At 35.4% G+C, this 13,284-nt stretch overlaps 1 protein-coding gene across 1 annotated transcript; it reads right to left on the bottom strand.

The window, feature by feature from the left end:
• Positions 1-9,200: 9,200 nt before the first annotated feature.
• On the bottom strand, positions 9,201-10,163 carry LOC100719902 (olfactory receptor 10A7). Its single transcript, XM_003476007.1, has one exon. The coding sequence runs from the start codon at positions 10,161-10,163 to the stop codon at positions 9,201-9,203; it is 963 nt and encodes a 320-aa protein (XP_003476055.1).
• Between the last annotated feature and the right edge of the window lie 3,121 nt (positions 10,164-13,284).

Genomic DNA, 13,284 nt, shown 5'->3' with positions numbered 1-13,284 from the left:
CTGTTCTCTAAAGAAACTGCATGGTATTGTACTGAATTTTTTGCCCTAGAGCAGGTTTGCTATGCAGGGCAAGATGCTGTCTGGCCAAATTCCCCAAATGATTCCAAAGCTTGTGTGGACCATGGATTTTTCCAGAGGTTGGAGCTGTCCATCTGAGTCTACAACCTGGTTCTACTGTAGTTATTTTCTGTCTGCAGAGCATGGCTCTCCTTCTATGAAGGGGAGCTATTACAAGTTGTTTACCAGCCTGTATGTTTTTGTTTTTGTTTCTGTTTTTTATCATTACTGGGGCTTGAACCCAAGGTCTTTATACAAGTCTATGTCCTCAAACTTTGTCTTGCTTTGTTGTGTTGTGTTGTGTTGGTTGTGTTGTTTTTGAATTTCAAGGCAGAATTTGGCTAAATTTCTGCCTTAACCTATCTGTGTTCAAAATTGCAATTTCACTGCCTCTGCCTCCTACAGTGCTGGAACTATAGACATGCAACACACATGCTTAACAGTTTTTTTCTGTGCATTTTCCCTATTAGTTGCTGTGCTGTTTAGATTTACCAACACTTCTTTGTTGGTTCTCGGGGTTTTTCTTACTTTTTTTTCTGTGTAATATAATCACTTCTTATTGCATTCAGTCTTCTCACAGGGTCAGGAAAAGTGTGCCTTGATGCCACAGTGTTCTTCACCCTCTGCCTCAACCATAACCTCTCATTCCACATGTGTTTTAGCATTGTGCTGTTGATCCTTTTGAAAACACTTCCTTCTGCTTATATTCTACTGAGAGTTTTTAATTAGAAATATTCTTCTAATAACACAACACAGCAAGACAAAGCTTGAGGACATAGATTTGTATGAAGACCTTGGGTTCAAGCCCCAGTAAAGGTTAAAAAAAAAGGCTGGTATACAACTTGCAATAGTTCCCCTTCATAGAAGGGGAGCCATGCTCTGCAGGCATAAGATAAGCTTCCAGTAAATCAGGTGATAGACTCAGATGAACAGCTGTAACCTCTGGAAAAATATTTTAGTTTTAGAAATATTTTTTTTGTTTCTTAAAATGCTTTATTGGATCTATGAAGATGAACAAAATTTTCTTTGTTATTCTGGTAATATGATGAGTTGCATTATTAAATTTCCCATTGTAAGGTAAGTATGCATCACTAAGTTGAACCTAATCTGATAATAACATGTATTTTTATACATTGTTGGTTTGATGAGTTAATAGTTTTGAATAATTTTTCATTTATGCTTATGAGGAATATTTCACTCCAATTTTCATCTCTGACAATGTTTTCTTTTGTTTTTAGTATTAGGGAAACAGCCTTTAGAACAAGTTGGCAATTGTAAATTTGGGTTATTTCTTCTTAAGTCATATAGTAGCATTCATCACTGAAGCCATGCAAGATGAAAATTAGGCAAGTATTTACATAGTAATATAATCTATCTATATATGGTTGTTCATGTTTATTTCATGTCGTGTATTTCTCCTTAAGTGAGCCCTGCTTATTTATAGGTTTCAAGAAACAATTTCAGAGCCAGTCATAGTAGTGCATAGCCTGTGACCCCAGTACTCTGAAAGACTGAGGCAGCAGGACCACAGAGTCCCAGGACAGCATGTGCTACATAGTGAATGCAAAGCTTTCCTGTATCTATATAGCAAGACTTTTCTCCAAAAAAAAAAAAAAAACATGGAAGAAAGGGAGAAGAAAGATAAGGAGAGAAGAAAGGCAGGGAGGAAAGAAGATAAGAATTAAATTGTTTTATTTGATGGAATTAAGTCATTAAAAATCCTTACTTCACCTATAGTACTGATATGTCAATTTCATCATTAGGAAATATCCAACAGATTAGTAAACATCGTTTCTGAGTATAAAATAGAGGCATAGCCTTGGGTACTATATATGGTCCTTGTCCCATTTATCTCTGGCACAGTTCTCCTTCCCTTCATGACCTCCACTAGGTGGTCTCTTCCTTGCAGCCAAACAACCATAAACTAAATTCCCTGAAACCATAAGCTAAATTAAGTCTCTCCTCCTTTAAATTGTGTATATCAGGTGTTGTGTCTAGCAACAAAAAACTAGTATAGAAAATTAGAACCAAACAAATGGAGTCATTGCCATAACTCTACCTAATCATGTGTCTTAGAAACCACTGGACTAGTTTGATAGAATTTGCAAGGTTTGTATATGGAAGTCAAAACTGAGAAGACCATAATGCTAATAGTAATGTAGAGACCAAAAGCCTGGATCAGGAGGCTTCAGCTGGGATCAAGGACCCCACTAGCATGGAGGCTAGAGGCTGTATGTGTTATCCTCTAACAGAAATTCTTCTACATTTTCCCATGTCTCAAGACTTTTCAGAGAGCTAAAATTAAGGCAAACAGAGTAGTTAACCTGACAGATGAAATTTCAAGACAGCTCAATATTCAGGTTGTGACATACTAATGTTGGCAGATTTTAGCCAGATTTGTGATACAAATCAAGAACAAAAGCAAAGAAGAAATTTTTGAAGAAATTAAAATTAAATTTTGTCCCATAAGAAATTATGTGTAAAGTAGGGACCAATGGAGGTGACTGGTTACCACCAGTAGGAAGAACACATGTGCTTTTTACAGGAAAAAGATGACTTGAGGACATCTCAGGAATCAGACCAACATACCCATTCCAGGTCAAGGATGCAGAAATTTAGACTTTTCCTTTGAGGACAGAGTTCCTTGGATGACTTATCTAAAAGGGCCTACTGGGAAATTAGTTCCCTGTGTTTCATTTCACCATGCTCAGCTATCCAGGCATTCAGAGGCTACTGGTCCCATTACCCAAGAAGAATTAACTATAACATAAGCTAGCAACCAGCTTTGTTGTCATTCACATGATGCTGGTTTTGTTTTGTTTTGTTTTGTTTTTGTCTTTTTCCTTATTATTGGTACTGGGGATCGATCTCACGACTGCCTTCCCTCCAAGGCAGGCACTTATGCCGCTGAGCTAAATCCCCAGCCCCACATGATGCTGAATTTACTGGCAGAATGCATGAGTTGTGGGGTCAGAAAGGATTTAATGCAGATTTCAAAAGCAGGTCTGAGAGTCCAGGCAAAGAGTCCCTATGACAGTAGTGCATGAAGCTGTAGGAATGAAATGAAAGGTGTGGTGGAGACCCTGGGAAGTTCAAGATGGCTTCCTTCTGGAACTGAGAGCTCCCTGGAGATGTGCCCTGGATGCCAGACATAAAAATTTTAGGAATTAAGGTTTCCCTGGTGGTTTTTTCAGTCCTTCTTTAGTTCAATAGTTTTCTAGCCCTCTAGTGCTCTATTCCTCCTTTTTGGAGTAGCACATTTTACCCTATAATATTCTGTCTTTGAATTATGTGAGTTATTTCCAAAGGTTCACAGCTCAGAGTTTGTTTTGAGTCTCAGAAAATACTTGGACTTTTGAAAAATGGTGGGACAGTTGCAACTTTGGAGAAAGGATTATTGTATTTCCAATTGTCTATAGGGTAGTTTTGTTACATTAGCTGGAATTATGAACTGGCTACTGTCTTTGGAGATTAAGTACAGTTTACGATGTGTTTGCATTTGAAGTTGACAATGAGTGGATTGGGACTAACAATTCTGATACGTCAACTTCATTGGATTAAGAAACACCTAACTCAGTTAGCAAAGCAGGCTTCTGGATACCTCTAGGTACATCACAGAGTTGTGTCTTTGAATACTACATGTGATCCTTCACCCATTTCTCTCTGGAGCTGTTTGTCTAGCTGCCATCAACTAATTACTTTGTTCTACCATGTCCTTCCTCCATGCTGTTTTTGCACACTGTAAAATGAATTCCCTAAGACCATGAACCAAATTAAAGCAGCTGTCTTTAAATTTTGGGTGTCAAGTATTGTGCCCAGGATGGGAATGGTAATACAATTTGTATTCTTTAAACATCTGAAAACCAAATAATCTACATTGTCATCTCCTTTCTTATTCATGATGCACACAGATGTGGTTTCTCCTATTTTTTCTGATTAATCTGTTCAGAAATCTATCAATTTTGTTCATTTTGACTCTAATCATTTTTGTTATTCTCTATTTTTACTATGTAAATATATTTCTTCTCTCAGTATTGGGTTTCTTTTCTTTTGGTCACTGTAGGTTTTGTTTGTTTTACTAATCTGATTTCTAGGTTATTGTTTGATGATTTTTGTTTAATGCAATCTCTTAGTGTCACAAACACTTCCTTTTATCGACTATTTATAGTTACACACAAGTTTTGATATGTTCTTTGTAAGTTTTAATTCAAATTCTAGCTAATTCATATTTTGGAGTTTAAGATTTCATTTTTTATTTATATATTATTGTTTTCTGTTTTTACTATTTTTGAATTTGTGGTAAAGTACAGTAATTCAATATCTGCATACAATGTACAATAAAAAAACTGAGGTAATAGACATTTCCATTTCTTCAAACATGCTTCCATGCTTTGAGAATTTTGCACTCTTCCACTCATTTTGAAATACATTATAGACTGTTTTGTCCAATAGGTACCTTACTGTGCTAAAAAAAAAAAAAAAAAACTAGCAGTGATTCCTCCTAAGTATGACTTTCTCCCCACTTGTGTTCTCTTCTTGTACTCAGTATTCCTTGTATTCTTTTATAAGATAGGCTGATTTGTTTCCATGAATGACGGAATGTGATACTTATTTCTGTCTTATTCTGCATAATATATTGATTTTCTCCTTTCATTTTCATCAGCAAGAATGGACCAAATTTTGTGTATATAAAAGTGCATATTCAGGCTTCCAGAAGAACATAGCAGATAGATAGCAGCAGCTATGGAGGCTCTCTGAGATACCCCACTTACAATCCAAGAATGGTGCGGTATGAGGAGTCCTAAGCACGGGGAGATACACCCTGCTGACCCAGGAATGAACTAAGCTAGGAGAAACCAACTGGAAATCCAATCCTGGAGCTATAAGAGGAACAGATAAAATCTTTGTGGAAGCTAGAACCCACATCACTGGAAGCCGGGATTAGAAATTCCTGCTGCCGCTGCTGCATCCAAATCTGCAGGGCAGGGAGAGAGATGCGCGAAAGCTCTGAGAGTGGGAATCTACAAACGGAGTTGAGAGTGGGACTAGTAGGGAGCCCTACATCAACTTGAGGTGAGTGAGCAGAACGGGGACCCTTTCATAGAGTAGGAGGCTAGAGCAAAGGACATACTGGGACTGGGCAGACTTGCTGAAACAGGGCGCTGCTGTGACATTAGTCGCATATTCCACTCTCAAGCGGGATTGGTGGGGAGTACCCGGCCTGCATGACACCACTGACTAAGACCCAGTAGGCTAGCCCAAACCAGGTCCGAGTGCCTGGAGGTGCACCCTAGCAGTGAAGCCTTCAGTAAGTTGACCTGGAGGGGCGGGCCCAGCAGAGGCTGCCCAGGTCTGTGTCTCCCTAGTACACTGCATTGGGCTCCTGAACACCTAGCCAGCACAATTCAAACAAACTGTAACTGAAAAAGAGAAAAAAATTGGGACTCCTACATTCACTTGTATGGAAGGAACAAAAAGTATGGGAAGAGGAAGCAACAAGAAAGGGTCCTCAGTCACCAATTCTAAGAACACTGATCCAGGAAAGGGAAACACAAAGGAAGACAGAAAACATGCAATATCAGACACGGCATCAATAGACATAAAGCGCTATCTCCAGAGCCTCATAGACGAGTTCAAAAGTGAAGTTATTAATGACCTGAAGTAAGACATAAGCAGAATAGTTAGAGAAATGCTAAGCACCGCCCAAGAAAAAACAGATGGTGGAATGAAAGAACAGAAAAAAAGGGGAAAATTGTTTGATGGAGAAAATTGAGAAAACATAGAATACGTGAAGCAGGTTCAAAGAGATTACCAGGAAACCAAAAACTCTATCAAAAGCTGGCATAACAGCTTGAAAGAAACTAAGGATAGATTATCTGAATTGGAGGGCAGATTTGTAAGATGGAGCATGAAATGAAAAACTTCTTAAAAATAACAAGAAAACAAACAGCAATAATACAAAGGCTAGAAGATGATAAGAGGATCTATAACTTAAGAATTAAGAACATAAAAGAAGAAGTAGGGACACAAACAAATGGACTACAAAAGCTATTCACAGAAATAATCCAAGAGAATTTCCCTAATTGAGCAAAAGGTAAAGATACTCAGATGTATGAAGCACACAGGACCCCAGCCACCTACAACCCAAACAGAGCTACAGCCAGGCATATAATAATCAAAATTCCAGAAATCCAGTATAAGAACAGAATACTAAAAGCTGTCAGAGACAAGAAACAGATCACTTACAAGGGAACACCAACCAGAATTACAGCAGACTTCTCAGCACAAATCATCAAATGACGAAGAGCTTGAGGGAAATAATTCAAGCTTTGAAAGATAATAACCTCCAGCCAAGATTGATATATCCTGCACAACTGTCCCTAGAAATTGATGGAAAAACAAGGTGCTTCCAGGATAAAGAGGAACTAGGGGAATTTGCAACCACCAATTTAACTCTACAGAGAATACTGCAGGATATTCTAAAAAAGGAAAATACCAAGACTTCAGAAACAGTGGCAGAGAGGCCACAATGAATGGAGCAGAAAGAGAAATGAAGAAGACAAACTGACAACAAATGACAGAAAAAGAGCTCAACAGAAAAGAGGAAAAAAGATCGGATAATAGGAACAGCTATTTTGGAGAAAACAAGACATCATAATAGCTAGTACTGATATAGTATCATCTTGCTTTGAAGTCCCATCAGCTTTTACTCTTCTGTCTCTATCAGTCTTAACATGTTGTATCTTATTGTATTTTATTATATGTGATAATATAAGCAAAAACTTTTATAGACAAGGAGATTATACAGAAACCATTGTTCATGTTCTGATAGTTGGTTCTAAATACCCTGTAATACTGTCATTCACTTGATGGTTTTACATTGTCTTGATATGTTTGGTGCTACAGTATATGAAGTTATACTCAAAGATTTCAAGGAAAGAGACACTATGGTAACTATTTTTATGTCAGGATATCTTGTGGTGAAACACTATTTTGCTTAAATGGTTATGCTTTGACCTGTGCTGTTTTGTTGTTATGCCCTCTTTTATCTCAGTCTCCTTGTTTTTAATTATTTATTCTTTTATTTTTATCTTTTTAATTAAGGGAAAAATAAAAAAATAGCAGGATACATTATAGTAACCCACTTTGATTTCCTATTAACTTGATTTGAAGCCCTATATCACCCTCACCATCTTGTTTTGACTGATTTTCCTCTGTTCTGCTTTGCTTGATAGTACCAAGTTCGAATGTACAGGCAACAACTGTAAAGACAATAAGATTCATTATGATGCCCATTCTGGTTGATTATTATCTTCTTTTAAAGTCCTGTAATATCTCCAATGTTTTGGTTTTATTCTTTACTGTTTTGTTCAATTTTATTATAACTGATGATATAGGCAATTCTTTTTTAAGATAGCAAGAGGCAGTATGGTAACCATTGTTGATCACCTATATTTTGTTTTTACATTATGTATTATGTCCATCCTTTTGATTTGACTGACTCTGTTCTGTTATGTCACAATTTGGTTTTACTCTCTTCAAAAAAAAAGTAATAAGAACTGTGGGAATAATAAAACCCAAAATGTGTAATTGTCATTGTACAAAAGAAAAGAATAGAAAGTGCTCTAAAGAATATAACTGCATATATATTTAAGTGTATAAGATAGATAACCATATTACTGAGTTTTATTGGATCATTGAACAAAACTGTTTCCAGTCTCATTGTTTGAAAGTCCACCTTGTATGCTTTAATTTTGTAACTTGAACAACTATTTCTAAGATTAACAATATGTAATCTATTAACTAGTGATTTCCTACTGTTTATTTTTTCTGAAATTCTGTATAACTTGTACCCTTTTTCTGTTTTTTTTCTTTTTCTCCTTAAATAAAATAAGTGTATATTCAGTTTAAAACATATATTAAGCAGAATATTCAGATGTCTCTATGCTGAGTTCTAATTTAATTCCAGTGTGCTGCAAGAATATATCCCACAGGTTCACAAGATAGATGAAAATTTAAGATTAGAAGCCAGATTTTAAATGTTCAAGTAGAAGTTTGGGAGAAAATAGAAGCTTTTGGAAGGAATTAAAATTGAGAAACGTAGCAGATGAAAGCAAGAAAATTTCAGTAAGATAAGTACCAAATATTTTAATCACACAGTATAAATTTAAGAGATCTGCTGTCAAACACAGTGACATCTATAATGCTTGTATTTTAATACACTTTTTAAAAGTCATTTCTAACACATTAAAAGAGTCATCTCTGCAACTGTTGCAGAATATGTAGAAGATTTTGGTGTGTATTTACATTTACCCTTCGTGATTTTTCTTCCCTCTTCTATCCTGCTGTTTCCTTAAAGACTAACCTTTATATATATGCATTAAGGAACATACTCATATCCATCTCAGATTTTATTTGGTCTATAACAGAAGTCAAGAACATATTTTAGAAAGGCAAAATACTATACGGCTTAAAAAGCTGCCTTTTCCCAGTAAAAATCAGACTTCCTGTTGGGTGATTTTCTTCTTCAATTTAGGAAGGTTGTTTGACTTCATGATACCTAAATAGTGCAAAAGTGACACATTCAGTGCACATTATACTTCATATTTTAAATTTTGTCTTCAATCCTCCTAGCACTGGACCATACATACCCTTTTGTGATGCTAGGCAGTTTAATGATTTGCAACTTCAAGTCAGCCACATGATCACCAAAGTAAACAACCAATACTCAATAATGTACTATAGCATTAAGCTATGGTGTTCAGTAGGTTGGGATACTGAGTGCATTCTCCACTTATATTTCAAATTACAACAGATTTGTCAGTATTGATCCACATTGTAAGTTGTATTTAATTGTACATCTATATAGGTAACAGTCCTCCCTGCCCTTTCAGGTCAATAAGTATGGAATTTCCAATGCATGGCCTGAGAGGCAACTCTATAATTCTGCTCGTAATTTTTTAAATATGCTCTCATAAAGTTTTTTCTCAATTACTCAAAGTTGAGAGCATCATCTTTTTTGCTAGAACTCTGAATGGTAGAGTAGAATGCACCCACTACAGTGACACTGATGGAATTAAAGCAATTCTTTCATTTCTTCTTTTTAAACTTTGTCACTGGGCTCTGTACATTGTTTAGAAACACTACAACATAGGATTGAAAACACATCTCACTTCTGCGAGACCACGAGTGATTGTTCTCTTGACTGCTCCTTTCACCTCATTGTTCCTTAGGCTGTAGATGATGGGGTTTAACATAGGTGTGATGACAGTATAAGACAAAGACACTATTTTCTTGCTCTCAGAAGACTGATTGGACTTGGGTCGTAAATAGGTTAGGCTTGCCGTTCCATAGAAGAGGGATACCACGATGAGATGTGATGAACAAGTAGAAAATGCCTTCTGGCGACCAGTAGCAGATGGCATCCTCAGAATTGTTATAACAATGCGGGTATAAGAAACCAAAATAAGGGAAAAGGGAAACATGATAAATAGTAGTGTGGAGGCAAGAGCTTGCATTTCATACATAGTTGTGTCTTCAGTGACTAGTTTCAAGACTGGAGGACCATCACAAAAAAAATGGTCTACAGCATTTAATCCACAAAACGGAAGAGCCATCATCCAAGCTGTCTGTAGCATAGACACAGGAACACCAGACATCCAAGAGCTTATGACCATCCATAAGCACAGGGACCTGTTCATTATGACTGAATAACGAAGAGGGTTACAGATGGCCACAAAGCGATCATAAGCCATCATAGAGAGAAGAAAACATTCAGAGCTGCCAAAGAAGAAAAAAAAGTACATCTGGGTACCACAGCCCAAAAAAGAGATGACTTTCCTTGGTGACACTAGATCTACCAGCATTTTTGGCACCATGACCAAAGTGAAACAAACTTCAAGGAGTGATAGGTTTCGGAGAAAGAAGTACATGGGTGTTTGAAGGGCAGAATCCACACTGGTAACCGTGACAATAAGAAAATTACCCAACAAAGTGACTGTGTAGATGGCCAAGAATAAAATGAAGAGGGAAACTTGCATCTCAGTGTTGTTGGTAAAACCAAGGAGAATAAATTCAGTGACTCTTGTATGATTTTCACAAATCATATTTTAGATAAGCTTCTTTCTAAGAATCAAGGTATGTTGGTGAAAAGTTATTATATAAATATTGGCATAATCTTCAACAATAAAACCTGTAAAGCATAAGGCACACTTCTGTTCTCAGTTGTTAACACTTCTGTTTTTTAAGCAGAGTGCTTAAAATAAGATAAAGATATATTTTGAATGACTCTTACTAATTGTTCCTCACCTAATTTCAGTTTTTCTTTCATTAGTTATAGTATTCAGCTCATGTTCTTACAAAGAGACGTTATTTTGGAAGAGAAAGGTTTAACACATGTGATTTGATATATACTAATTTTAAAAATTATTTTGGGATTTGATGAAGATAAGTAGTAAACTAGTTTGATTTTCTAATCTTTGATTACATAAATCATGTTTGTATTGACACCATTTTGTCCATCCAACACACATACATACATCCATGCACACACACATTTACACGCATGCACACACACGCAAGTGAGAAATAGAGAAAGCAAAAGACAGAAAGAAATGGTAAACATAATAAACATGATTTTAGTGCTCATCTGTAGCACTTATTGGGTCTTCTAATTTATGAGTTTTTGTATTTTTCTTACAAGTGATTTGATTTCATTGGTCACCATTTTTATTAGGCACATATAGTCATATTGCTTAAGATGGGTTTTTTAAAAGATCTGAACAAATGTAACTTGCAATAGTAAAGTGATCCTCCCAATTCTTACTTTAGCTTCCATTCATTGAATAGTTTTACACATGACTGTGCATCTCCTCCAAAATTACATGGCAAAAAAGGTGACCCAGACACTTTTCAATGGTAGTATATAACTTGCTACTTATTGGATAAAAGTACTAATTTGACTATTATGAATGCAAACACTGTATTTTACTTTTCCCAACAGTAGAATGATTTACTGTAAATACTTTTCTTAACAAGAACATATTAAACATAGCACTTGCAAGAACATGTGTCAGAAAAAAAGCTCTTAATCATATATGGTGTCAAATACCTGTACTCCAAGCTAATTGGAAGGCTAAGACAGGAGATTCACTCATTGGAGCCCATCCTGGGGAAAACAGCAAGTCCATGTCACAGAAGAAAAAAGAAAAATAAAATAATAAAATATGCCCAGTGTAGAGCATTTGCCTAGCATGTAAAAGCACCAGGATTTAATCATTATTACTGGGAAGGAAGGAAAAAAGGAAAGATCAAAGGGAAGAAAGAAGGGAAGAAAAAAGCAGGGAGGCTCGTAAAAGAAATAGAAGGGTGGGAGAGAGGAAGGAGGGGGGGAGGGAGAGATTCATAATGATATTTCATATTTGAGCTGAACGATTTTTAAAAATATGAGGCTATGTAAATATTACAATTTTGTATAATGTGTTTTTCTATTTAATCCAGAAAAACACCTTAGAGTCAAAATATTTAAAGTCAATTTCCCCTCTTCAAATATGGAGAAAATCTCATATAAATTCATTCTGGAACAAGTGATTCATTTAAAGAATTTTAATTCTATTTTTAAAATATTTAATTTGGGAAAATCTCATCTCCTTACTTTGTACAGTAAACTGTAAGCTTCCAAATTATTATCCTCAATAGCATAAGGAAAGAAGACTTTCTAGTGATCCTAAGCTGTCTTCACCCCTCAAAGTCTCACGACAACATAAGTAACAAATGACACAGGGATTGTAATCATTTTATGTTCTCACCAACATTGCCAAAACTGCTTTCATCAGCATTAGCAGCAACAGCATCAGCATTCCTGGAATATTTAGCAAACTTACAAAAAGCTTTGTAATGCTCACCACCATGTCAGAGCAATTCTCTTGCATAACTCTAATATTTCATCATCTGTCTTGAAAACAAAATGAGAGAATTAGTGAAGTGTCAAGATTTTAGAGCACATTTACAATAATATCATAAACTGCCTCAACCACCACTACCTCTCAGAATTCTGATGAAGAAAGCGATACTAAAGTGACAATCTGCAGTACAATGTCCATGTGAAATATGAACAATGCTATACAAAAATGTCACTTTCTAGAATCTTTCATAAGTAACAATAAAAATATTTTACCTTGCTCAGACAGGTAAAGTAGAAATTTGGAAAAAGTGGATTTTATAACATGCAGGATGTCCCTCAAAATGTCCCATTAAATTTTTCTGTAAACTAAAAATTGCATAGTTCGTACTGCATCTGTCCTCTAAGCAAGACAGTTCCTCATGATGACATTGCAATCCCCACCATAGATTTAGACTGGTATCTTTTCTTAACATGCTGTTATTGAGTCCTCACTGCATAGCTCTAAAGGATGTGCTCTTTTACTTATTTCATATTTTATTAAGCCAAAAGTTATCACTTAATTAACAACACTAATTTACTTGGCTAGGTGCTAATGAGGCTAAGTTTTTCATGTTCCATTAAGTAACCTACCTTTGACCATACTAGTAAGACCTCTTACTACTATGTATATTGTCATAAAAGTGATTAATGGATTAATAAATGATGATTAATGATGAATTAATTAATGATGTATTTGGGATACAATATAAAGCTGATAGTCCATAAATTTCTTTAATTGGAACAGCACTTGTAGCACCTCCAGATGTAACTGAGTAAATAATCAAGTATCTGAATTGAAAAGGCTTTATGTGGTTATAATTGATAGTATTTCTTAAAAACAAAACTATTATTTAATAATACATTTTTCAGCTTTCTACAGCTTCTCAGACAACAAAAGGGCATCATTATCTTGCTTGATTTTAGTGATGCTTAGAATTTTTCCTTTTTATATTTAAAAAAATTTATTCTTTTTCTTTGAGTACTTTTATAATACAGAGAAACAAAGATAGATCAAAATGTTTAAGAAGCAAAATAAATCATAAAGAGGTACCTGGATTATGCCTTACCAAATGAAACCTCATAATTCTTTTATTAGGACCTTGATGATTTTTATAAAGATATGTTTTACTTTCTAAGAAACATTGACATTTAAATTTATTAATAGTTTAACATTTCAAAGCAAAGCAAATAGCTTTGGGTTGGCACTAAGTAGTTGATATTTTTGTAATATTTAAAAATGTGACTAGCCTTGGGGAAATGATCCCTAAGTTATTAGAAAGGACTAC

Source organism: Cavia porcellus, unplaced genomic scaffold (genome assembly GCF_034190915.1).
Source record: "Cavia porcellus strain 051 isolate PalLab524CR breed Dunkin Hartley unplaced genomic scaffold, mCavPor4.1 scaffold_8, whole genome shotgun sequence".
Lineage (NCBI taxonomy): Eukaryota > Metazoa > Chordata > Mammalia > Rodentia > Caviidae > Cavia > Cavia porcellus.
Note: the sequence above shows the minus strand (reverse complement) of the source record. Positions and strands in the feature narration are given on the sequence as shown.

Excerpts from the sequence above, each read along its gene's own strand:
- LOC100719902 (XM_003476007.1), bottom strand. The coding sequence starts at position 10,163 with ATGATTTGTGAAAATCATACAAGAGTCACTGAATTTATTCTCCTTGGT.